This window comes from Aquila chrysaetos, chromosome 6 (genome assembly GCF_900496995.4).
Source record: "Aquila chrysaetos chrysaetos chromosome 6, bAquChr1.4, whole genome shotgun sequence".
NCBI lineage: Eukaryota > Metazoa > Chordata > Aves > Accipitriformes > Accipitridae > Aquila > Aquila chrysaetos.
The window spans coordinates 35,784,645-35,809,572 of record NC_044009.1 but is presented as its reverse complement, the minus strand read 5'-3'; the positions used below and the strand labels follow the sequence as shown (position 1 = coordinate 35,809,572).

The 24,928-nt window shown below is 62.2% G+C and overlaps 3 protein-coding genes across 5 annotated transcripts; 1 reads left to right on the top strand and 2 right to left on the bottom strand.

The window, feature by feature from the left end:
• Positions 1–205: 205 nt before the first annotated feature.
• Positions 206–6,400, top strand: ZFAND2B (zinc finger AN1-type containing 2B). 3 transcript variants are annotated; one of them, XM_030016965.2, is made up of 9 exons: positions 206–346; positions 1,178–1,272; positions 1,708–1,839; positions 2,477–2,628; positions 3,121–3,228; positions 3,399–3,468; positions 4,021–4,097; positions 4,698–4,779; positions 5,046–6,400. In XM_030016965.2, exons 1-9 carry the CDS (start codon positions 292–294, stop codon positions 5,082–5,084), a joined length of 810 nt encoding a protein of 269 aa, XP_029872825.1. In that variant the 5' UTR covers positions 206–291; the 3' UTR covers positions 5,085–6,400. The 3 variants fall into 3 exon arrangements, with proteins under 3 accessions (XP_029872825.1, XP_040980006.1, XP_029872826.1); XM_030016966.2 differs by having other exon boundaries at positions 207–346; positions 4,701–4,779; XM_041124072.1 differs by lacking the exons at positions 4,698–4,779; positions 5,046–6,400 and adding an exon at positions 4,498–4,665.
• A 356-nt stretch (positions 6,401–6,756) lies between these two features.
• ABCB6 (ATP binding cassette subfamily B member 6 (Langereis blood group)) lies at positions 6,757–13,267 on the bottom strand. Its single transcript, XM_030019083.2, is given in 20 exon segments — positions 6,757–7,070; positions 7,171–7,239; positions 7,434–7,528; positions 7,638–7,750; positions 8,056–8,230; positions 8,659–8,763; positions 8,927–8,984; positions 9,100–9,185; positions 9,282–9,345; positions 9,450–9,526; positions 9,616–9,741; positions 9,872–9,937; positions 10,024–10,133; positions 10,220–10,341; positions 10,428–10,620; positions 10,876–10,968; positions 11,179–11,368; positions 11,655–11,792; positions 12,346–12,579; positions 12,581–13,267. Coding segments are annotated over 20 exon segments (2,523 nt in total). The 5' UTR covers positions 12,863–13,267; the 3' UTR covers positions 6,757–6,943.
• A 1,005-nt stretch (positions 13,268–14,272) lies between these two features.
• Positions 14,273–24,907, bottom strand: ATG9A (autophagy related 9A). Its single transcript, XM_030018499.1, has 14 exons — positions 24,728–24,907; positions 24,319–24,362; positions 22,901–22,965; positions 22,447–22,608; positions 22,202–22,343; positions 20,496–21,244; positions 19,974–20,127; positions 19,568–19,747; positions 18,437–18,682; positions 17,915–18,135; positions 17,390–17,507; positions 16,972–17,194; positions 16,686–16,828; positions 14,273–16,601 (listed from the first exon to the last, which is right to left on the bottom strand). The coding sequence occupies exons 1-14, from the start codon at positions 24,828–24,830 to the stop codon at positions 16,596–16,598; spliced, it is 2,556 nt and encodes an 851-aa protein (XP_029874359.1). The 5' UTR covers positions 24,831–24,907; the 3' UTR covers positions 14,273–16,595.
• Between the last annotated feature and the right edge of the window lie 21 nt (positions 24,908–24,928).

Here is a 24,928-nt window from a genome sequence, read left to right as displayed (position 1 = left end):
TCCCCGAGTTTAAGCTGTCCTGCCTGGGCAGTCTCGCCTCTTGCTGGCAGGGCAGGGGCAGGATGGCTCCGCTGCTCGCCCCCGGCTGCCTGCCGCTGGCCCTCCTGGGCTCCCCCGTGCCCCCGGCCTTCCCCTCCGCCGCCGCCGGGGTCGGGCTCCACGGAGCTGCTCGGGGGAGCCGCGGGGCGGGGCGGGGCGAGGCCCGCCCGGGGGCGGGGCGAGGTCCGCCCCACCTGACGCCGTGCCGGAAGCGGGCGCGGCGCGAGCCGCCGGTGCCGGTGGGAGGCCGCCATGGAGTTCCCGGACCTGGGCGCCCACTGCTCCTGGCCCGCCTGCCAGCGCCTGGGTGAGGGCCGACGGGGGCACCGGGGGGGGGGGGGGGGGCGGGGGGTACCGGGACGGCCGGGCCCCGCTCCCGCCCGGGCGAGGCAGCCGCAAGGCCGCAGGCCCGGGCCTAGGCGGCGCGGACCGGCTAGCCTGGCCTCCGCGGAGCGGGGAGGCGGCGGGGCGGGGGACGGGCGCCCGCTTGGTGTGGCGGGGGGTGAAGGGCCGGTCGCGCCGCCCCGTCTGCCCTTGGTCTCCGCGCCTTCCCGCGCCTCCCCCCCGCCAGGGCGGAGGCGGCTGCCGGTAGCCGGGGGCTGCCGCCTCTGCCCGGCGGAGCAGCGAGACGGCAGCGCGGGGAACGACTCGGGGGCGGGGGCCGGGGCCGGGCGGGGACGCCGGCTGCCGGTCCTCGGTGCCGCAGGCTGCGGGGGGGGGCGGACACGGCGGTGTGCCCAGGGGGCCTCTCCGGGGGCCGGGCCTTCTCCCGGGGAGCACGGCAGCCGTTATCCCGGGTGGGTGAACCCCGCGGTGGGTGCGAGGGCATCGCTCGCCTCTGGCTTGAGGCCGGCAGCCCCCGGGGAGGTGGGGATGATGATTTCGGGATGCTACTCCCGAACCCGGGGCGGGGGGTGGCGGGGGCGTGTTCTGAGGAGGAGCCGCAGGGGTTTCTGAAGACGTAGCTTTGGGCCTGCAGCCCTTTTGTTTCCGTGCCGGGAGCTGGGGGAAGAGAGGAGCGGCCCCGGCTTGGCCGAGGGTCAGGGCTGTGCCCTGGGGAAGTCGGGGAGCACCCCGGGCCGCAGGCGGGCAGCGCTGACCTCGGGGTGCTCTGCCCGCCGCCTCTCCCCGCTCCCAGACTTCCTCCCCCTGAAGTGCGACGCCTGCGAGCAGATCTTCTGCACCGACCACATCGCTTACGCCCAGCACGACTGCACCTCTGCCTATAAGAAGGTAAGCGCAGAGAGGAGGTCGAAGCCAGCCTCCCGCACGGAGCTGCTGAGCTTTCCCAGCCGGGGATCAGAATAATTTGTGACTTCTTTGGTCGCTTGGGCAATCCCCCTTGGGATGTGCCCTGAGCCTGGAGGTGTCCCTGAAAGCCAGGATCTGTATCTCAGTGCCGCAAACTTCCAGCCCACCCTCTGCCGCGGGGTGGAATGGTTTGGGCATCTCCCAGCCCTACTGTCTCACCTTCCCAGAGTGTGTGTCCATGCCTGTCACACCTGCTGGGTCAGAGACAGCAAGCTGTTTGGAGGGTGGTGAGCCGAATCTCAAACCGCAGGTGACCCTGTGGAAGCCGTGGCAGGCAGATCCTGAAAGGGAGATGGCCCCACAGCACTTGAGGTTGCCCAGCTATGTGCTCCCAACCCCCTTTTCTCGTCTCTACAGGATGTGCAGGTCCCCGTGTGTCCCCTCTGCAACACCCCGGTCCCCGTGAGGCGGGGGGAGATGCCTGATGTCGTGGTGGGTGAGCACATTGACCGTGACTGCAAGTCCGACCCTGCACAGCGCAAGCGCAAGGTAGGAACCTGGCGCTGCTGAGCTTCTCTGGGTCCCTGCCGAAGGCTGGGCGTGGGATGAAAACAGCACACGACTCGGCCCTGCCCAGGGCTGTCTCTGTTTGCGCAGGCTGTGGGCAGGAAGGGTTGGTGAGCTGGAGGTGTGTGCATCTGCAGGGCTTTGTGGTGTGAGTCTGGGGCTGAGGTAGCAATGGAGTGGTGCTGGGCAGCCGCATGGGGTGTGAGGATGGGAAACTGCATGCTGCCATTAGGAAAATGCAATTAGCTGCCCCATATTGCCAGGAGAGAAAATTGCTACAGGGAGCTGGCCCTGTAGGAATCCAGTTGAGCAGCAGTTGGAGGGCTCTGGGCTGTCCCCACTACCCTAGCAGGGCAGGTAGGAGTCCTTGGGCGAAGCAATCTCTCTCCTGCTGTGCATTCTGTGATCATGGAGACCCTTGTCTGTGGAGACTGAAAAACTAGTGAATTACTAATATACTATCTAAAGAAAACTAGTATTCAGAAACAAACTCCAGAGCCCCACGGAAGAGGCATTGGTGGGGAAAGCTGGTCAGTGCCCAGGGCCTGGCATGGAGGAAAGGGACAGCCCCGGCCCTGCAGGGCGTGTTGCTTTTCACCACCACCATGTCATCTTTCAGATCTTCACCAACAAGTGTTTGAAGCCTGGCTGCAAGCAGAAGGAGATGATGAAGGTGATCTGCGACCAGTGCCACAAGAACTACTGCCTCAAGCACCGGCACCCCCTGGATCATGACTGCAGCGGGGCAGGGCGTCCCCTCTCCAAAGCAGGGTGAGGGCCTGGGGACAGACAGCTGGCAGGGATGGGGCTGTGCTTGTCAGATAGGTGACAGGGAAGAAGCCGAGCAACTCCCAGCCCGTTGTCTGGGACTGCTGTGTTCTCACATTTGCTACCCTGTGTGCCGGTGTGTCCTCCAGCAGCGTTAAGGTTTGTAGAGTCAGCACAGCTGTATACATAATCTCTCCTTCCTGCAGCAAAAGCCACCGGTACTGCCTGTGGGCTGTTTTGTTCTTGCTTCTCTGCCCAGTCCCTTATTCTGTAGCCAGTGCTTTCTGCCTATCCTGGTACAGTGTTTTGAGGAGAGAAATGGCTCTTGAAGCGCTTGGGTGTAGCTGAGCCACAACATGGGTACTCTTGGGAGGAAGAGGAGCAGGGAGCCAGGGAGGCATCTTGCTTATCCAGCTTCGTCTCCTTGGGTCTTCAGTGCCCAGGGATGGCTTGTGATGGTAAAACAGTCGCTCACAGGCATCCTGTCTGTCCTAGGCATGCTGCAGTTGCGAGAGCCCAGGCATCCTCCTCCAAAACGGTCACCGCATCGAGCAGTGGAGCTGCCCGGCCAGCAGACAGCCCCTCTTCTCCAGTCCCTGCCAGGTAATGTGATGGCCTGACTCATAATTCTGAGGTGGGCACAACCAGGCTCAGCTTGGCTCCCTGTGGGACGCAGGAGCGAGAGCTTCCTGCTTCTTATGCATCAGCAGGGCTGCGTGCTTGTACCAGGGCTCCCTGCCTTGACAATAACCCAGCTTCTCTCCTGTTTGCAGAGGAGGCAGAGCAGCTGCGTTGCAGACTCCCAGCACCTCCCCTCCAGCTGTCATGCTGCAGAATGGGCTGGTGAGTGGCCTGGCCTGGGCATTTGGGGTGGGTTTGGGTGGTTCCTGGGCCCTTGGGAGCTACTGCAGCAACTGCTTTTTTAAGCCATGCTCTGTAGGTGACTGCGGTGCTCCCCACCTGGGCCTTCCCTTGCAAACAGGGATCCCGGACACTCAGTGGGGCATCAGAGTTTGCTCTGGTGCCTGCGAATGGCAGCTCTCAGCTGTGCTTGGTGCTCAGCTTTCCCCAAAGGGACAAAGTGTGCTGGCTGTTTTCCCCAGGTGTTGTCTTTCTGTTCTGCAAGCCAAGGGTGGAGGAGGAGACTGGAACCTGCTTCACACTGGTATTCTTAGCATGCCCCGTGCACTCGTAGGCAGGACTGCGGTCCCTTGGGCAGGGGGAGAGAGAGCTGCAGGTCTGTCCTGAGCCCAAGGCCTTCACCTTGGCTGAGTCTGGCCTTGGAGAAGGGAGATGCACCCACCCTTGGCCAGGCAAGACTGTATCTGCCGTGTGTCCCTCAGGGCTGCCTCCTGCCACCCCCGGCCAAGCTGGTGACGAGATGTTTTGTTTCAGAGCGAGGAAGAGGCACTGCAGCGAGCTCTGGAGATGTCCCTGGCAGAGTCAGCACGCAGCTCAGCGCAGCCACCCAGGTACGGCCCGGGGAAATGTGGTGTCATGCCCCACGCCTGCGTGTGAGAGGTGCCTGGGGCAGCATCATGTGGCTCTGGGATGACATTCCTCTCCACACGTGGCTCCAGATGATGCCTCTGTGTGGCTGACAGGGGAAAAAAGGAAGAGTCCAGAGCCGTCAGGGAGCTCTGTTCAGAGAGCAAGCCCTCCAGGGTGCTGGGAGGGTACGGTGACAGCACAGAGTAGGACAAACCATTGTCTGACCACTTGTCAGCTAATGAGTGTGGCTAGAGCATGACAGAGGTGGAGTAGGGGTGTTCACAGAGGACACCCAGGAGCACGCGTCCTCAGACACATCACATGGTGCTGCTAAAAGCACTGTCATACAAACTGGTGTTAACATGGTTCTCCTTGGACCAGGGTGCTGGCTGCCAGCCCTAGGTGGATCCTCTGATCTCTCCCCAGCGCCTGGCCTGTTCAGGGTGATCCTCAGTTGCTCCCTGCCCTTAGCTGTCCTGGAGGGTTGCAGTGACAGGAGATCCTGCCACCCCAAAGGCCTCTGAGTGCTGGGCTGGTCAGCCCGGGGGAGGCCAAGGCACACAATGTACCACTGTCCCCAGCAGCACGCAGGAGGAGGAGGATCTGGCACTTGCCCAGGCTCTGTCAGCGAGCGAAGCTGAATACCAGCAGTCGCAGCGGCAGGTGAGTGAGGCTGGCTGTAAGCTCTGTGCCGTCGCAAGTTTGATCCTGGCCTGGCTGTGTCAAGGCGGGGTCCTCCCTGGGTTCTGCTTCCTCTGGGCTCTGTCTAGGGTCACTTTTCTCACCAGGAGGGCAGCCTGGCCTGGGGCAGTGGCAGCGTCACTGCTGAACACACAGCCCTGCGGACTTGAGCACTGGATGTGCCCCCTTGTAGGGCGGAGGAAGAAGCCCGTCTTCCCTTGCTCACTGTGTGCTTCTTCCCATTCCAGGCACACGGTTCAAAGCCATCAAACTGCAGCATGTCGTAGGCAGGTGAGGCAGGATGTGCCTGCAGACGTGGGGTCCTGCTTGTGACCTGAGGAGCGGCTCTGGCCTCCCACGTGGATGCCATGGGGTTCTGGCCTGGACGCTGATGACAAGAGCCCCTCGCCAGGGACAACTCATCTCCCTGGGGGCTGTAAGCAAGCCACCAAATTCACACTGACACCTCAGCCCTAGTACCTGTATAAAATCAGTGCAGCGGATTGCTGATGCTCCTGGAGAGGTGAAGACAGTGTGGGACGAGGCTGATCGCACACTCACCAAAGCAAGCAGCAGCCCATGGCATGCACTTAGCCACAGCTGCTCAGGCCATGTCCCAGCGCTTCTGGACTGTGGGGTGAGGGCAGAGCTGGCCGGGAGGGAAGTGCCATGTGGGGACATCTCTGTGTGCTTGGACGTACAGCTGGGATGTGGCTGCCTGCTGCAGTAGTGGGGGGCTGGATTTCATGCTCTGGGGAGGGCCATGCCAGCCCCTCAGCAAAGAGCAACTGTGGCTGGGACCATCTCTTGCATGGGCATGGCACGGCTGAATGTGTGGCCTCCCGGCAGCGTGAAGGCAGCCCCTTCCCCGCTCCCCATGCCTTCGGTGCCTCCCCTGCTGTTTGCATGCACATGAGCACGTTGGGCCTTACCCAACTCGGCTGGGGCCCAGGACCTCTCTGAGACTGAATGGAGCTGTGTTTCCTTTCTGGTTTAATTTAACAAGGGCCATTAACTGAAAAGTAACCTCAGTAGCGACTTGACTGCCAGCGTCGCTCGCACGGCAGGCCTGCAGCCGCCTTCCTGCTGCTGGCTGCTCTCTGCTGCCCTTAACTATCCCAGGGCCCTGTTTTAATGCTGCTGGGGCAGGAATGTCTCCCTCCTTCCTGCCGTGCTGGGGGGGGGGATCCCCTTCTGGGTAGCAGCAGTGCAGAACCCCTTCTTGCAAACAGCCCTGAGCCTGGAGCCAGCCCTTCCTTTCTGGTGTTCAGAGGCAGGAGCTGATCCCTGCATGGGGGGGGGGGGGGGGGGGGGGGTACTTGTCCTGCTGGCCTCTTGCAGGGGAGGTCTGCAGCTGTGCAGAGTGATGCTGCTTTCCCACCCACTCTCTCAAGCTTCCCTGGGGGGGACCACTCCTGCCTGCAGGGCTGTGCCTAGTTCTGCACAGGGTTGGGCTGTCCTGTTGCAAGCAGCATACAGCCAAGGGTGGGTTATCTGCTGGCAGTGCCTCCCTGGGGCGAGGTGGGTTCAGGCTGGGCTGAGGGAATGCTGAGACTTGTCAAAGTGCTGCTTGGGAGAAAATAAAAGCATAGCACAAGCTGCAGAGGTGCTCTGGGAGAGCAGTCACTCAGTGTCCAGCCCCGAGCGGTCCATCTCTGCAGACAGGGGTTCAAGGGGGGGACACATGGGGGTGAAGCAGGCAGCAGCTGTGCTGCTGCTTCCTTTTGCCCTTGGAGTGCAGCCCCCTGCCATGCTCAGCCCTTTGTGCAGGGATGGGGCAGGTGCTGACAGCCCGCTCTGCCCTCGCCTGCCTGAGCCCAAGGAGCTCAGCCCCACGGCAGAGCTGTTAGTTGACCCAAAGGCAGCGGCAGTAACCCTGCCTGCCCCTGCCCAGAGCACGGCCCCCCGGAGGGGGGTCCTGCAGGCGCAAACCCTGCCCAAAGCACACAGGCACAGAGCTGGGAAGGACCTGGTTTAAGAAACTACACGACAGCAAAACAAACGGATACAAATGTAGTGGAGTGTCCAACCCAGCCCCTGCAGCTCCCAGGGCATGTGAGGCCCCGGCCCGCAGCCGGCAAAGGGCTCTCTGGCAGCCTGGGGGTCCGGGCCTGTGTCTGTGTCACAGTAGTGCTGCCGGCCGTGCTCACGGCCCCTTCTTGCTGCCTGGGGGCTTCTCGGTGCGGCGCTCCTTGCTCTCGCCCTCGTCCCCAGCCTGCTGCTGCAGCCACATGCCAGCATACACGCCACCCTTCTGCAGCAGCTCCTCGTGCCTGCAGGGAGAGTGTGAGGGTGCAGAGTCCCGAGCTGGCCCCGGAGCTAGGGAGGGGGTCCCCACGGGCAGATAGCACCAAGCCGTCCCCCTGTGCTCACCTCCCTCGCTCCACGATGCGCCCGTCCTTGAGCACCAGGATCTGGTCTGCACCTACCACGGTGGAGAGCCTGCAGAGAAAGGCAGGGTGTTACTCTGGCTCAGAGGGGAGAGGGTCCGGTGGGGTTTGCACTGTGCAAGGAGCCACAAGCACAGGGGCTGTCACCTCCTGAGCAGGAGGACAGGTCTGTGTGCCCCGCTGGGGGGGCTGGCCAGCTCAGAGAGCTCAGTACCTCCCGGATCAGCCCTTTCCCCTCGTCCCTACCTATGTGCAACGACGATGGTGGTGCGGTGGGTGCAGACCTTGGCCAGGGAAGCTTGGATGTTCCTTTCCGTCTCCGTGTCGAGTGCAGATGTCGCCTGCGGGAGAGGCAGGGCATGAGGAAGGGATGCAGGCAGCATGGGCAGATGCTGGGGCAGGGGGTGCTGCAGAGCGGGGCAAGGCTAGGCTGGGGGCTGCTGCCGTTACCTCATCCAGCAGGATGATGCGGGGACCCTTCAGGATGGTGCGTGCGATGGCGACGCGCTGCTTCTCCCCTCCACTCAACTTCAGCCCCCGCTCCCCCACCTGGGTGTTGTAACCTGCAGGCACAAGGGCAGGAACATGCTGCGCTGGTGCCCTCCAAGATGGGGATGGGAACCAGGGCTCTGCTGCATGGGGAGGTCCTGCTGGGACCACGCAGCTGCCCAGCACAGCCTCGGCCCATCCCTGCCCAGGGGCTGATTTAGCCCTGGCGAGATGGCAGGGAGAGACAAAGCAAGGCACAGGGTCACACAGATGTCCCCATGAGGGATGTCACCCAAGGACACCTGTGGGGGCAGCTACAAGGTCATGGGGGACCCCAGCACAGCAGGGGGTGGCAAGGAGGGGACCATGGGGGTCTCACCGTCGGGGAAGGAACAGATGCGGTCATGGATGTCAGCAGCCTGGGCTGCCTCCTGCACCTCCTGGTCAGTGGCCAGGATCCGTCCGTAGCGGATGTTGTTGGCGATGGTGTCGTTGAAGAGCACTGTGTCCTGGGGCACCACTCCGATGTGAGCACGCAGCGATACCTGCTTCACCTGGGGAGGTGGGGGGGGGGAGAGCTCAGCCAGACACACACCCCCTGCAAAGACCCTCCCAAGACCCAATCCCACCCCTCAGCCATGAGCCCCACACTCCGCTCCTGGCAGGGTGTGTGTTCCAGGGTCCCCCCTGGACCACAGGCTCAGCTGCACCTCCACCCTGCGGTGGGGGAACCCTGCCAGTGCCCCAGCCATTCCTGGGGAGACCTGGCCAGTCTCCAGCATTTCAGCCCAAGGGTCCCACAGTCGCGCCATTCACTCCACTCCTGTGACACTGGCACAGACATCAGCCTTCAAAGGGGCTGTGGGGGCTGCGTGCTCACTCCTGCCCCGGGGAGATGCCAGTGCCTGCACTGAGCAGTGCTGCGAAGCCCAGAGGAGCTGGTATGTGTGTACCCCAGTCCCTGGCGGCCTCTCACCCTCACCTGGGAGATGTCCTGCCCGTCGATGCGGATGCAGCCGCCCCGCACGTCGTAGAAGCGGAAGAGCAGGCGGATGACGGTGCTCTTCCCCGAGCCCGAAGGTCCCACCTGCACGCAAAGGTAAAAGGACTTGAAGGCACCAGAGACTCCCTGCTGCTGGAGGCCAGGGGCTGAGCAGGGAAGGGCCAGCCCCGTTGGGGGTCTGTCCTTCTCACCCCTGTGCTTCCCAGCCCCTCTCCGCCCCATCCCACACCCAAGGTCCCACTCTCACCAGGGCCAAGGTCTGCCCGGGCATCACAGAGAAGGAGACGTCCTGCAGGATTTCCTTCCTGGGAGAGGGAGATGGAGAGGGGCTGAGGGCCACCTCTGCTGCCCTACATCCCTGTGCCAGGCCCCATAGCTTGACTTGTCCCACCCTGCCACCCCATGCCCGCCGCCCCATACCCATCCACGTAGCTAAAGTGCACATTCTCAAACTCGATCCGCCCGGCCTCCAAGCGCAGGTCGCTGGCATTCACCACATCCTTCACCTGCCGGAGGGCGAGACGTGGCCTCAGAGCCAGCCCCTCCCAGGGCAGGACCACGGGTCCGTGCCAGGGAGCGGGGTCCGGGAAGGTGGCACCCACCTCCTGCTCTTCATGGAAGAGCTCAAACATGTTCTCCATGTCCACGAAGGAGTTCTGGATCATCCTGGAAAGGGGCAAAGACCAGGGGGAAGAGTTTGTGGGAGCACATCCCGACCCTGGTGCCCACGGGAGGGGGACCTCAGACACCCCCACAGCTCCCAGTGTTACCTGTAGTAAGTCCCAAACCAGTTGAGTGGCGTGTAGAGCTGGATGATGTAGGTACCGAAGAGGACAAAGTCCCCCACCTGGAAGGGACAGGGGAGAGGTGCCCATCACCACCAGCCCCGGGGCCCCACCTTGGGCAGGGGGCTGCCCAGGCTGGCACCAGCCTTACCTGCAGCTTGTTTTCAGTGACAAAGTAGGCACAGAGCAGGGACCCTGCGAGCAGCCCCAGGCCGATGACCAGGTTCTGGGTCTGGTTGAGGAGGCCCAGCGAGGCACTGACCTTCCACTCTGAGACCTGGAAGAGGCAAGGTCCTCCGGGATGCTGCCGCCTCCAAACCAGACCCACAGTGAGCTCCATCCTCCCTGCAGGTGCCCGTGAGGCTTGGCTCCTTTCTCCCCAACTCACCCACTGGTGCTGAGCATACCTGGTACTTGACAATGGCATCGTTAAAGCGGTTCACCTCGTAGTTCTCTGCATTGTAGTACTTCACCTGCAGGACGCAGAGCCGGGGTCAGCACCCAGATCGGCCCCCTCAGTGCCAGGCAGTGCTCAGCGAACCCCCACTGCCTACGGTACCGTCTCAAAATTGAGGAGCGAGTCCACAGCACGGGACTTGGCCTCATTGTCCCGCGTGTTCATGTCCCGTCGGTACTTGGTCCTCCACTCAGTGATGAAGATGGTCAAAGCTGCGGGCAGGAGGGGGCTGTGTTGGCAGGCGCCCGCTGCCCCACAGCCTGGCACGACACCCCTGCACCCCGACCCCCCCACTCACTCAGGTAGAGGCTCATACACACGAAGATGATGAGGCCAAACCAGGCGCTGAAGACCGAGGTGAAGTAAACGATGCTGATGACGATGTCTGCAATGGTGGGGATGATGCTGAAGACGATGTAGCTGTGGGGCGGGAAAGGGGATGGCGCATCAGCCTGGCCCAGTGGGGCTGCCCGGCCACCCACCAGCCGCTGTGGGCACGCTCTGACCTGAGCAGGCTGTTGATGCTGCTGGTGCCCCGGTCCACGCTGCGCAGAACCTCACCGGTGCGACGCCCCAGGTGCCAGCGCAGGGACAGCCCGTGCAGGTGGGCGAAGAGCTGCACCTGCACCTGCCGGTTGGTGAACTGCTGCACCCACACCCACAGGAAGGTGCGCAAGTTGCTCACGAAGCCGGTGGAGCCTGCGGGGCACCACAGGATGGTCAGCGGGGACCGGCGCCACGGGGGCATGGAGCTAGCTCAGAAAGCCCAGCTGGGAAAGAGGGATTTGGGATGGGACCCCCCTGCTATCTCCAAACCGGACCAGCCCTGGTTGCTGCTCCCAAGAGAGAGCAGCAGTGATGGGGACATAAGGGCATCCCCGGCCACCCCAGCCCCGGCATGATGTGCCCCATGCTGTCTCTCCCCAGTGCCCCGTCCTTCCCAGCAGTCCTTACCAGCACCTCCACCCTGCAGGAACTTCAGCCCCACGTAAATGCAGACAGTCCAGGCCAGGGTGTGCCAGGGAGCACCCTCCGTCAGCTCGTTCACTGGGGAGAGGGTGGCAAGGGTCAGGGTGGAGGGTCAGGGAGCATCGATGGGTGCCCCCCGGGAACCAGCTGCAGCACCCAGCACTGCTCCCTGACCCCCCCGGACCCTGCTCCTACCAGGTCCCTGCAGCCCCCCAGGTCACTCGCAACACCCCCCAGCACTTGGTGAGGCCGTGGGCAGCCTCACACGCCGAGCTCCAGGCCCCTCACCAATGTTCTTGTAGTAGATGGGGACGAAGACGTTGATGGCGCGCTCCAGCCCCATGAGCGCCATGCAGAACAGCACCAGCCCCTGCAGCAGGTGGTTGCCCTTCGGCCACAAGTATGGCACCAGCAGCCGCAGCTTCCTCCGGAAATCCTTCCAGGTGGAGGTGGTCCTGCTGGCGTCAGGCAGGAGCGGCTAGGGGACAGCAGAGCAAGGCGTCACTCCCCCGGCACCCCAGTCCAGCTGGCAATGGCCCCAGGGAACACCCCACCAAGAAACCCAGCCCCGTCCTCTCAGGGTCCCCACTCCATCCTCCCAGCAGGGCCGCAGGCTGCTAACAGCAGGCGGGGAGCTTGGGCAGCCCTAACCCTTGCTCCTCCCTGGTCTCCTGAAGATGCTGATCCCAGGGCAGCTGTATTTCCATTTTGTCCCCAGCTCCTCCCTCACCATGTCCCCAAACTGCTCCAGCCCTGGGACTCACCTGGCTGTTCTCCACATCCCGCTCCTCCTCATTGACCAGCAGCATGTAGGGCTTGCGGGGTAGCCCCGGGGCCTTCATGCCCAGGATGAAGAGCATGAACGTGCAGATGTAACGCAGCAGCCAGAAGCCAAACTGCACCTGGACGGAGAGCAGGGGGTCAGCGCCGCAGCTGGCCCTTGGCACAGCCCGGCCAGGCATGCGATGGGTATGAGCTGAGAGAGGCAAGGATCGGGGCACAGGGATGGGGTGCACTGCAGATAGGGGAGAGGGGACACCCCACGCAGCTCAGCGGGATGCCCCTGGCTGAGCACAGCACCTCAGGAAGCACCCCGACCCCTTCCTTCCTCCCTGCCACATCTCGCTCTGTGCCCTCTGGCTTGGGGTGTCCCTACCCCGCGGGGGGAGCAAGGGGGTAAAGGGCTGTGGGGAGCAGGCAGACACCCCCTGCCTCTGCACCTGGGGCTGGGCCAGGCAGAAGCGGGAGCTGAGCCGGATGGGGGCACGGAGATGTGTGCGACAGCTGGGCTCGGGGCCAAGACATGCGGCAGATACGTGGGTGCAACCCGGGAGCGTGCACACCCTGGGCATGGCAGGGCACGGCGTGCACATCCCACCCCAGCACCGTGATGCCACAGCCCACCCCTCCCCCCTTGGCAAAGCCCCCCTTCCCTGCCCACAGCCCCCAGCCCACCTTCTGGTTGGTGTCCTTCAGCGCCCACCACCACAGCGGGCTCCTCCAGCACACCAGGGTCAGGTTCTCGGCGGCGAAGGCCAGCGCCCAGAAGAGGAGGAGGACGGTGCCATGGCCCCGCGTCCGGTCGTGCACCAGCACCCGCGTATGCTCCAGCTGCAGGAGGGCGACGGCGCAGCCCCAGCTGAGGGCCCAGAGGCAGGCGTGCAGCAACATGTACCCGTAGAGCTGTCCCGGCCCCCCCCACTTGCCACAGCAGCCCGCCGAAGGGCTGCAGGGCCAGCAGCAGGGACAGCAGGACCTGGCTGAGGTAGAGGCGGGAGCGGGGGATGTACTTGGGCTCCATGGCGCGGCCGAAGCGGACGTAGCAGGCGTACTGCAGGGCGCCCAGCAGCAGGCAGACGCTCAGCAGCACGGCCGGCACCAGCGTGAAGAAGAAGCAGGGCTGGAAGCCCTGCTGCACCCAGGCCTGGGCGATGGAGCTGTTGCCCTCACAGTAACCCCCCAGCACCGCCATCCTGGCAGGTCACCGGCTGCGGAGAGAAGAGGGGCTGGAGCAAGGTCTCAGGATGGGCTGTTGGGTACGGCTGCGAAAAGGGACCCTCGGCAGGATGGCACAGCCAAGCAGAGGGGGGCACGCACGGGGACGGGGCAAGCACCGCCGGACACGGACACGCGGGACACGCTGCATGCAACACACACGCAGCCCTGCACGCAAGTAGGGCCAGCTTTGCATGGGGATGGACGTGAGCACCACACCAGGATCCACTCGTGGCCCCTGGCAATGCCCTGGACCGAGGGTAACGCTGCACTGCCCCCCCCCCCCCCCGCGCCACCCGGCCCCTTGGGGATGCACTCGGACATGAGAGGGCAGCGACAGCCGCAGGGATAGGAAGGCAGTGGGGCGCTGGGACCAGTTTTGAGCGGGGGATGGGGGGGCACAAGGGGCAACGGAGCAGCAGGGCGGGGCGGGGGGATGATGCAAGAGGATGCACGCAGGGGAAACGCAAGGGCAAAGGCAGGGGACCTGCACGGTGTAACACTGGGGCAGGGCGAGGGACACCCCGGGGCGAGGCGGGGGCCGTGCCGGGGCAATGCCCGGGCGGTGCCGGCGCCGCTCGGCCCCGGGACGGGCGGCCCCGGGGCGGCCCCGCCGCCCGCGCAGCCGCCGTGCCGGCCCCGCCGCCCTGCCCCGGCCGCGCCACCCGGGGGCCCCGCGCCCTCTCACCTGCTCCGGGCCCGCCGGCCCCGGCCCGCTCCGGGCCCCCGCACCGCCGCCAGCCGCCGCCAGCCGGGCCCCGGCGCCGCTCCGCCCCGCTCCCCGCCCCCGCGCCGGCACCGCGCCCTTCCCCGAGCTGGGACTGCACCTCCGCCCGCACCCCGGGACTGCATCCCCCCGGTGTGTGTCGTCGTCCCCCCACCCCGGGCCCCGGTGCCCAGCCCCAGGCTGCACGGACCTGCGTCCCCCCCCCCCCAAGCGTCCCCCCTGCAGAGCCGGGGATGGGGAGGTGTCGGTGGTGCGGGACGAACTCCCGGGCCGGGGGCCAAGGTGGGGGGAAGAGTCCCCGAAGCCGAGGCGAGGTGCCCCGCTCCCGCTTATCGCCGCCGGCGGCCCGGCCCTGCCGTGCCAGATAGCCCCTGCCGCCCCAGCGAGAACCCTGCCTGCCGCAGAGGTCAGGCAGGACGGGGTGCGGCCGTCCCAGGGATAAATATAGCTCCTGCCTTCCCCCCCCCGCGGCCCCCCGCCGGCCGGGACTGAGTTCCGTGGAGCCGCCAGCCCAGCAGGAGCAGCCGGCAGGCATCTCGCAGCCTCCGGCCGCCATCGCAGGCACCAGCTCGTCCGGCCTCCTCGGTCCCCGGCGCCGTGGCCGGGTCCAGGCGGGCTGTTCGGCACCGCGGGGTGAAGGGAGACTCGGACGCGGGCAGGGATGATACAGCCCATCTTTATTAGACGGCTATGCAGCTGTACAGCGAGGGCACGGGGGGTGTGTGCGATACCGCGCTCCCCAGGGACCCCCGTGCCCGCACGCCCTGGGAGGAGATGAGGAAGAGTGGCTCGCCATGCACATGGGACACCGACGACACAAGCACAACATGCGGCAAGGACTCGGGCCTGCTCTTGCCCGGCCTCTCCCCCCTGCCAGCCCAGGGAAAGGTCCAGACTTTCCCCCTGCCCCAGCTTAGCTATCAGCAGCAAGTCCGCTGGGAAGCCCAGACACAGCATCCCACAGCCACAGGGAGGCTCACCCCTGCGCACAGCGGCAGCCGGAGTGGCAGGGAAAGCTACTGGAAAGCTTGGGTTTCTGGGAGATTTGCTTTCAGTTTCCTTTCACGTGCCATGACAGCCCCAAGAGCCAGAGCTGCTGCACAGTCGTTGCAGTTGCTCTTCCTTGGGAGGACCCCAGCAGCACCCAGGTCCACAGACCCCCTGCCCAGCTCAGTCCTGGCCCCAGCAGTGAAGAGCTGATCCCCATTCCAAGCTCTGCTTTAGCATGCTCTGTTTGGTCTCTTACAGACCCCAAAGCAGTCGCAGCTCTGGACCATCCCTCCCCATCGCAGCAGGGAGCCCACCACCCCAAAAGGGCCTGCCCCTGCGAGAGCACCCCAACCCTGCTCACGCCCTGGGTGCATGTACCCCTGGGAGCAGGTGGCCCAGCATGCACCCAGCCCAGGCTCAAAGGGCAGAGGGTGATAACCCTGGCAGAGGAAGAGAGGCAGCCCTGGACTCCAGGGACAGCAGAGGAGGGCCTGCGGTGCTCACAGAGGTCATGGCAAAAGCAAGCAGCCCCTGCCAGAGGGAAGGGGAGGAAGGGAGGGAGGGGAAAGAAACCCTGGCGGGGGTTAGCCAGGATGCAGATCCTCACAAGCTGCCGCTGGAAGAGAAGAGAGGGAAACCGAAATGATGGTGAGAATGTCTGGTCTGAGGCCAGGCTGCACAGCTGGGATCCTAATCTACCACCACCACCCGAAGGCTGGGCTGGGGCCTGCCTCTCCCTTCTGGGTTCAGGGCACCCCTCCTTGCCCCACCAGGCACGAGCCAGCTACGTGGTATATGGTCTCCACAGCAGCTGAAGCCATGCTGCAAGCAAAAGGATGGTTTCAGGAGAGAAGGAGGAGCTGGGAGCCCCTGGGTGAGATGCGAGACACACTGAAGCCTTTGCTTGGGGAACAGGAAAGGCCCGATACCACAGAAACGGCTGCATCAGGACAGACCCAATGCACCACAGCCTTTATCATGCCTGGGGGAAGGGAACCAATACACAGAGCACAAGACCTTCAGGGTGGGCTCCGAGGGGGCTGCGAGCACTCCCGGGAGACGCCGGGTTACCCCACGCTGGAGTCTCTTTGGCACTGCAGGAGGGCTCGCTAGCAGCCCGCATCCCACTGGTGCTGCGCAGTGGGGAGGATGCTGCGCGAGCCCAGAGGTACAGCACAGAGGCTGCCAGCTGGGCGGGATGTCAGGGACCCAGGACTTTCACCCCACTGACTCTTCCTTGTGTGCAGGGGAAGGGCCAGCTGTCGTGAGAGTCAGGGAAGAGCTGCAGCATCCCTGGATCCTGGCCAGAGCTGTTCCCACCAGCTCTAGATCCCACCCCTACCCACACCAGCAGGAGCCGGGGTCCATCCCTCTGCAGGGCGCTTGGGCAGAGGGGTGGGTGACTGCCCACTGCTGTCCTCCAGGCTGAGGGGCACAACATTGGTCCTCTCCGGGAGGGTAACCATGGTCCTAGGCACCTCCTCAGCGCTGCAGGCAGGGCAGGTGTGGTGCTACAGGCTGAGCTAGACCCCCCTCAACAGCTCCTGCCTTTGTTTTGGAGGCAGATCCCAGCTCCGGGCGGACATCTGGAGCTGGTGCCATCTCACATCCCTTCGAACAGCAGCTGCTGCCGCCACCTCCAAGCCAGTCCACAGCTCCCCACTGCTAGTCCTGTCACGTCAGCTTTCGCAGGCTCTGCAGCGATCCTCCAACACGGACGACACAGATGTGAACACAGACACATGTATGTACTCACACACGCATTCACCCCACAAGAGTCAGAGTGGCGTTGACTTGACACACGGCTGGACACAAGGTGCCACCGCAAAGCCGCTGGCCTGGCAGTTTTGTCTCTTCGGCAATTGATGGCAACAAAATGGAGCCCAGGACTATCCTGTCCACTCAGGACGGGAGAAGAATCAGGCTGATGCCACATCCTGCTGCCCAGGCGGCTCCCAGTCTGCAACCCCCACAAGATCCCCAGTCTACAAGGCTATACCTGCAAGACAGAGAGGGGATGCGGCACCTATCGGGACCATCCTGAGTACACGTTTCCCCTCTCAGCCACAGCCTTCACCCCTACCTTGTGGATCTGTGGTGGAAGCTCATCTTCTGAGCTCTCCTCTGGCACGGGCTCTGGGTGTCTCGCTGACTGCCCGTCCTCAGCCCAGCCTCCCAGAGGGAGGCGAGAGAAGTGTGATGGGGCTCTGTGCACTGTGCCCGGGTCTGCAGGAGAGGCAAGGAGGAAGATTAGCTGCTTGGGAGACTGTCAGTCTTCAGGGGCAGGCAGGCTGCTCGTGCCAGTCCATACAGGGCATCGGATATGGGGCTTTGACCCGGAGCTCAGACCTCTGCCCTGGCTCCTGTACCTGTGATGCCACCATATCGCCGCTGGAAGCCGGTCTGCAGCGTGGCTGTCTCCTCGGCAGGCTGCCGTGGCGAGGAGAAGGGGTAGCTGGCAGAGCGAGGGATGGGGACGGGGGCACCCCGCTGAGCGTCCAGCTCCTCATGGGCACTCTCCCCGCTCTCGTCACTCTCTCGACGGTGCCAAGTGTGCCGCTCAGGCTCCAGCTGGGCGTGCTGCTTGTGCAACTGCAGGCCAAAACACGAATGAGTCAGCTGCGTGCGAGAGTCCAGATGCCCAAACACACCCTCTCCACAGCACTGTACACACCCTGGTCTCAGCTCACACTCACACTGGTATCCCAGTCACTCTAGACAGGATACCCCAGTCCTGCCTGCCCTGACCCCACACCCCTCTGGCTGGCCCACCTCCAGGCTGCTCACCTCGTGCATGTAGAGTGCATGGAGACTCATCTCAGTGGAGGCGTACTCCGACAGGATCATGCTCTGTAGCTGACCCTCCCAGGCGCTGCTCCCCGAGCTCACGGTCCTCGCATCGGCACTGCCATGGGACACACAAGTGGTGTTTGCTGCCCAGGTGTCCCCCACACCGCCCAGCCCCAATCCGCTCTAATGTCAGGCTTGCAGAGATCGACTCCTGGATGGGTAGGAACAGGCCCTCTGTAGCATCTCCCCAGATGCACAAGGTGACCAGCCCTGCTATGACACTGCCTCTTCCCTGCCAGGGGTTTCTCACCACAGTGGTACCTACAGAACACCAGAACCCCACACTGTCCTTTGGGGCCAGCCTAAGCACCTGGGCCTAACTCTGCTTATGAACGTGTCCCTTGCTGTCCCAGGCTGCAGAGACAAATGCCACCATGCACCTAGGAGAACAGGATGGCAATCGGACAAGGGTTTAAGGAATTTGCAAGGTGTCCGACCGCCCCTCTCCAGCCTGCAGCTTACCCAGAAGCTGTCATGGCACTGGCACCACGAGGCTGGGCTCCCTCTCCATCTCTTCCCACCGTCTGGAAGCCACTGGGAGGCTGCTGGGCAGACTGGAGCGGGGAGAAGGAGCGCAGGGCCGAGGCCACTTCGGAGAGATGGCGAGAGACCTGTCCGTCCCGGCCCATGTGGAAGCCCAGTGCCGAGGAGCCCGCTATCACATTGGCAATCAGGCTGTGAGGCTGCAGAGTTGAAAGGGAGAGAATCACTGTCCTGTGCAGGCTTGGAGGCCTGATCCCCACCAGCGACAGAGAACTAAGGCACCTCAGCTCTCTCAGCCCCTCTCCCAGCTCACAGGGCCCCAGGACAGCCTGCTGCCTTCTCCAGAAACCCAGAAGCACCCGAACTAGTGCTGATGTATTACACTTGCAGCTCCAGATACAGCCCAGGCAAGGGCAAAATTGCCCAGAGGGCCTGGTTATCAGTTTGCCAGCACCCAGCAAGCACCCCAAGAACACCCCGCATGCCCCCCAGCCTGGGCACCTCCGACTCCGACTGCAGGGACTGGATGGAGCTAAATAGGGCGTTTTCAGGGAGCACAGCCTGCTGAGCCAGCGCCACGCTGCTGTCCCGGTGCACCCGCTCTTTCAGGAAGCCGATGAAGGCCGTGCTCTCGCGGGGCGGCTGCCACTTGGGGTTGGTGATGGCAAAGTGCATGAGGGACAGCTCCGTCTTGCCGTCCTCGGCCTGCTGGTAAATGGAGGCCTCCGTCTTTCCTGCTGACATCCACTGCAAAGCACAGACAGGTAATGAGTAACAGGATCTGCTTTACACCCCTACAAGGCCTGGCAATCCTGCCATCAGTCTGGGCAAAGCACGCAACACCCAGCATAAGCTGGGCTGCGGCTCCACGTGTAGCAGGCGCTACACCAAAAGCCCCATAATAGTGCAGCCCTCACAGCCTGGGGAAGAAGCAGCAAGCACACCGTCTTCCACCTCCACCCCAGAATGTGCATCGCTGCAAGGAACTGGAGACAGGGACTAGTCACAAAATACCGAGCTGAAAGCCTCATCCTGCACTCTCCAGCTCGCAGCAGGAGCGACTACAGTCAGCAAATGAATGTTCTTAAAAGCTTCCTGCCACAGTGAGTCCACCCCCTCCCTAGCTCATGGCTCTGTCACTAGGGAATCTTTTGTGACAAATAACCTAAATTCCCAGGCACAGGGAATATATGGATCCCCTCTCCCTCCACACTAGATTTTACATAATGGAAAATGCCTCCCATCTCCCCGAGGCTACCCCTCTCCTGGGCACAAGCAGCCCAGCTTCTTTAAGTCAGTTCTTAGTGGTGATGCTTTCTAAATGTCCAAATATCCCCATTCCTCTTTCCTGAGGACACAGAACTCTTGGTTGTGAAGACAGGCAAGGAGATCAAATAATGAAATGACAAAGCCTGGTTCACAAAATACCAGGTTAATAATAACAGCTGGGCCACAAGAGCCTTCTGGGGCTGGTGACCTGTGTTGGCAGCCCCAGACACCCAGCAGAGAGGCAGGTGGCTGGGCTGGGCTGTGGGCTGCCAGGAGTGATGAGTTACAGCCTCTCATGGATCTGAAGGACCAGACATGCTGGTGGGGAGCCCAGGCTGCTCTTCCGCCACCCACAGGACCTACCGCTGGGTGGCCATGCTGGCGCACGTCCATCTGGGCAAAGGAGCAGGTGTCGCCCACACCCACCACCTCCACGGTGAAGTTGCGGAAGAAGTCAACGATGTCCAAGGACTTGGGCCGCAGGCAGACGATGAGGATCAGGGGCGTGATGATGGGACTCAGGAGCTCCTCCAGGATGAAGACCTGAGCACAGAGATGACAGGCTCAGCACAAGCTTGAGGGTGTCAAAAAACCTGCAATCCCAAAGCCAGCCCCCAGCTCCAGCCCTCCATCTTCTCGAGAAGGGTGTCTCTGAGAAAGCTGCCTTGTTCCTCTGCCAGGCCAGTAGCTGCTCAGCTCTCTGGCAGCTTCTCCTTCCTGCAGGGATGGGGGCGAGTCCCCATCCCAGCCCCATGCAAGCCAAGCTCACCGCTTTGTACTGGAAGAGCTGGGCAAACTCGTCCCTGGTCTCGTAGCGGTGGGCATTGCCCTGCCAGTGGTCAGGCATGTAGTGGATGTGCGCCAGGATGACGCGCAGCAGTTGCTCTGGGCAAAACACCAGGTGCTGGTCGGGGATGAAAGACCTGTAGGACAGGACAGGGAAACATCACAGCATCACACCTCAGTTCCTGGGCGATCTCATCCTGGGAGGGCGGGGTGACCGGCCGTATCACAGCTCCGCCTGTAGCCTTCACACCTAAGCCAAACCCTCCTGCCAGCCGAGACCTGGGGTGTTGCTGTATAGCTCCAGCAACACCACTCATATCATACAACCACTGCACCCAAGACCACCCCTTCTTCTGCGGGCCCCTGACTCTACCCAGCTGTGCCCTTCACTCAGGCAGATTCACATCCACTTGCAACCAAAGAGCATGCTTGCATGGATGGTTGTCAGCCCCACTGCTCCCCACAGCGCTGCCAGGAGCACAGGGGCAGCACAGACCCACCTCACCTGCACACCGTGATGCCCACCCCGAGCAGGGTGACCGTGGTCAGGACATGCTCGACCGCCAGCACATCCTCATCATAGATGGTGAGAGCGATGAGCACAGCCAGGATGGAGCCAGCAAAGAAGGCCACGTTCTTGGCCACGATGGTGAGGAGCGGGGAGATAAAGCAGTTCATGTACTTGGAAGCTGGCTTGTACCCCTTGCTGAGGCGTGAGTGCAGTTCGTGGTCCAGCTCATTGAAGTGACGGAGGTAACAGCGGCCGTAGAGAGACCAGCAGCGGGCACCCAGGCTGCCTGGCTCCCGTTTCAGGATCTCTGTGTAGCTGAAGAAGGCGTAGAGGATCTGCCAGATGAGGATGAGGGGGCAGAGGAGGAAGTTAGCAATGCCAATCCAGAGGATGCGAGTGCTGAGCTTCTCAGCCAGCTCCAGGCGGTTCCCGGCCCGCTTGTACTCAGCCTTCAGGCTCCACTCATTCTCAAAGAGGGAGCCAGGCCCCCAGAAGAAGATGAGCTCAAAGTTGTACTTGAGCCCACGTGTGTAGAAGACGGTGTCTCCCAGCAGGGGCAGGCGGAAACGGATAGGCAGCAGCGACTTGTTCACCATGGCCACCATGTAGTTCTTGAAGCGGAGGATGCGGTGGTAGATGTCCAGCTCCGTCAGCTCCTTCTTGTGGATGCAGATCTGGTGCTCCTTCTGGATCTGCACAATGCGGGCCTGCACCTCCTGCCAGGTGTAGTATGGCAGGGTGGACTGCAAGAGGGCAAGCAGCAAGGTTAGGGGCAGGATGCGTCAAGGGGCAGAAGCTGGGCTGAGCCCACTCAAACAGCAGGGCCCCGCACATGCCTCAGGGTGCTGACTAAGCACATGGAACACCAGGACACGAGGCACCTCCCTGCACCACTTCAGCCTGCAGCAAGCAAAACCCATACCTTGCCCCAGTGCCCTTTATCCCTAGATTAGCGCAGATGACTATTTCCCAGCCACTCACATGCCAGCTGCCTTGGAGGCACGAACACAGCTCCAGGCTCCCATAGGTCCTCCCAGAGCTGCCATTTGGAGTCAGTAGGGAGACACAAACAGGGGAAGGGACTTAAGCAGTGTCCCAGAGGGAGCCTGTGGAAAAGCTGAGGACAAACCAAGCGTCCTGGCTCACCCCACCTCTCAAGACACGGTCTCTCCTCAAAGGATGCGCACACACCTTTTGATGTTGTCCATCAGAGCAAGGACTCTGGACTAGGATATACGTGCAAGCCTCAAACCCCATCTTTGACACACTGATCTCCAGTGTGGTCTTTGCCAACTAGGTACCTCCATGCCTCAGTTTCCCCCCCCAGTAAACAAGGAAGATGACGTTGTCCACAACCCAGGGAGGTAGGAGGATATCCTCGCTTATGGCTTCTCTGTTGAAAGGTATCACAGAAAAGGCCATCACAGACTAAACATATTGGGTGGCAGATGGCAGAGGTGTGTGCCAGCAGGCAGAGAGGCAGGCTGGGCAGGGAGGGGTTAACACAGAATAAGTTGGCTGCTGGAGAAGAGGCTGAAAGGAGATCTATCCTGATGGAGCAGAGGGAAGAGCGCTAGGTACAGATCTCCCGGAGAAGATGGCTCCAAAGAGGAGTGAAGGTGAGCTGCTTCTCACCACTCAGCAAATGCCTCCTGCATCCCTTAGCGGCCCTGCACATGGCCCTTGGCCTGGCTACTTACCATCGGGATTTTGAGGGCATTGATGTAGAAAGAGTGAATCTCCCAGTAGCAGCAAATGTTGTAGATAAATTTGACGAGTCGATGGATCCAGAAAACCCCAGCTATCACCAGGATGCAGATGAGGAAGCTGTTTGCCTGGATTCTGCAAGCAAGAAGCAGCAAGTAGTGGGAGACAGGCCCAGGCAGGTACCCTGAGTACCTGAGAAAGCAAGAGAGGTGGCTAACATGCCCTCCACTGCCCTTACCTTGCACTGCAGACATTTGGAGGCAGGAAGGCATCTGGCAGAGTCACCTTAATGGGCTCACTGGGATGCTGGCTGTGATTTACTGCTTTGTTGGCAAAGAGGATGTCATAATCAACACAGCTGATAAGAAAGGTGGTGAATGCCACCACAAAGATGAACTGCCTGTGAAAAAAGGGAGCAAGCGTGAGGGAACCATCCTTCTGCTCCCCAAAACGTGAACCAGGCAGGGTCATGTGTCATGGAGATGCATTCCCACAGTCATGGCAGCAGGAAAGCTCAAGGGCACCAGTTCTTCAGAGTGGAATGCAGGTTTGGGGCACTGCAAATCCTAACAAAGGGGAGACAAGACAACTGGGAACCCTCCTGCCCACCCAGCTGCAGGGCACTGAGTCGACTCCTGTGGCTGCTCACCAGCAGCTGTCACAGCCACAGCAGAGGGGGAACCTGTACTTACATGAGCTCAAAGATCTCTCCAATGAGCATGCAGGTGAAGCCATTTTTCTGATGCAGGTTATAGACGTGAAAGCTACAGTCAAGGAGAACTGTCTGGAGACTCCTCTCTGACAGAGGATGGTGAGGCTTTTGTCCCACCAGCATTCATAGCTCCCCAGCCAAGTCTCCCTCCACCACCAATGGAAAACCCCTCCCACCCCTACTCATCAACAAGCTGGTTCTCCACTGCAGGGAAACACGCTCTGCCCAGGTAAAGCACAGCTGGGGTAAGTGGACTTGGCTCAATTCAAGCTCCTTTCTTCCCCTACCCAACACCCAGAGGGGGCTCTGTCCCAGCACAGAACAGAAACTCAGCCTGCCCTCAGGCCGCACAAGGGTGGGCAGGGCAGGACAACACAGAGACAGGCAAAAATGCATTTAATACCCCTAGCACCTGTGACTGGTACCCCCTGCTCCTGACCACTGGTAATGTGGTTAGCATAACTAATGCCATTGTATAAGGCAGGCAGCCATTCTCTGTGACTGTCTGCGTCACCTATTAGTTTGCCTTCCCTCATTATCAAGCCCTGAAGGTCCTGTGAGCCAAGCAGACAAACCAAACAGATTTCTTCTTCTCTTCCCTAGCGGCCTCAAGATTCCTGGGCACAAGGCTGATTACTCCTTTCTGTGTCAGCCTTGAAGGTCCCATGCACCTGGCCAACCCGATGGCAGCGATGACCCTGTCACAGAACAGGGCAGTGTAACAGCACCCGAGCACTGTCGACAAAATCAAGGCGTTACAAGTCCTAAGTGGGAACTCGGACCAGAACTGCTGCTGGACAGTGAGACCCAGGACACCCCAGTAGCCAGGGATACTCCCACCATGGTCTGCTTCCTCCAAGGACTGAGCAAGTGACTTGTATTCTTTTATATGATTTTTGGGTCTAGATTATGATTGTTATACTGATACAGCAAACCATGTATTAAGATATGACCCAACCTGCAGAGAGTCCAGTTGATTAGAAACCATAAGCTAAGCGGTGCTATAAAATTCTGTACTATGCTACTTATAAAATTGTACTACACTGATTCTGCTTACAGAAATCCTGTGCTACTCTGATTATAAATGCTACACTACCCTAATAATAAAATCCCGTGAAGAAAATAAAGCTTTAATTGTAACCACAACTCAGTACCGTCATCACTCTGCCAAGGACCCCTGAAAGAACCTGTGTGTTCCCTCAGTGTTGAGTGACAGCACCCCACAGGCATGGGGTTTCTGCCATCCCCCAGCCCCTCTGGAGCCCTGTGGTGTTCTCCGGGAAGGGGCAGACGCTGCCCCAGCTCCGAGTTACACCAAACCCAGTGTTTCCACCAGTACAGGGAGCCCAGGAGGCGGCGGGGTACATCCCACCTGAACCCTGCCTTGTGAAAGGATATGCGAGAGAAGAAGAGGTCCAGGTTCTCGATGTGATGCCACGGAGCTGAAGGAAGAAGCAGCGCAGGGTGAGGGACCCTCCAGCACACCCAGCCTTGCTGCTGCGACAGGCACAACCCCACCTCTTCGCGTCCTGTCCCGGGCCCCCCGAGGCCCCAAACCGGCCCCGCAGCCCCCATCCCCGGTTCCCCTCGGTGCCCAGCCTCTCCCCTCGGTCCCTGGCTGCTCCCCCCCATCCCCGGCCACCTGGACCAGCTCGGATCTGCCTCCCGCAGCCCGGACACCCCTGGTCCCCAAGGCCTCCTCCGCCACCCCGCTTCCCAGCTCCCCTCAGGCGCAGATTCAGGCCGCCGCCCCGCCGCCGCCGCCGCCGGCCAGGCCCCAACCCCCGGTGCCGGTGCCGCCGCTCACACTTGGCGCCCTCGGGGACGTGGACGAGCAGGTCGCCGCCACCGGGGGGAGACTCGGTGGAGGAGCTCTCCAGGCGCTGGTACTGCGTCTCGAAGTGGGCCATGGCGGGGACCCGCGCCGCCGCCGCCGCCGCCGCCGGCCCCGGCCCGGCCCGGCCCGGCCCGCTCAGCCCCTGCCCCGCCCGCCCCGCGACTGGCGGCG

Excerpts from the sequence above, each read along its gene's own strand:
- ZFAND2B (XM_030016965.2), top strand. The coding sequence starts at position 292 with ATGGAGTTCCCGGACCTGGGCGCCCACTGCTCCTGGCCCGCCTGCCAG. Across the intron at positions 347-1,177 it reads GCCCGCCTGCCAGCGCCTGG|ACTTCCTCCCCCTGAAGTGC; the intron begins GTGAGGGCCGAC and ends CCCCGCTCCCAG. Across the intron at positions 3,229-3,398 it reads TCTTCTCCAGTCCCTGCCAG|AGGAGGCAGAGCAGCTGCGT; the intron begins GTAATGTGATGG and ends TCCTGTTTGCAG.
- ATG9A (XM_030018499.1), bottom strand. The coding sequence starts at position 24,830 with ATGGCCCACTTCGAGACGCAGTACCAGCGCCTGGAGAGCTCCTCCACC. Across the intron at positions 22,966-24,318 it reads TGGACCTCTTCTTCTCTCGC|GTCTATAACCTGCATCAGAA; the intron begins ATATCCTTTCAC and ends TGTAGCTTTCAC. Across the intron at positions 22,609-22,900 it reads GGAGAGATCTTTGAGCTCAT|GCAGTTCATCTTTGTGGTGG; the intron begins GTAAGTACAGGT and ends CTTTTTTCACAG.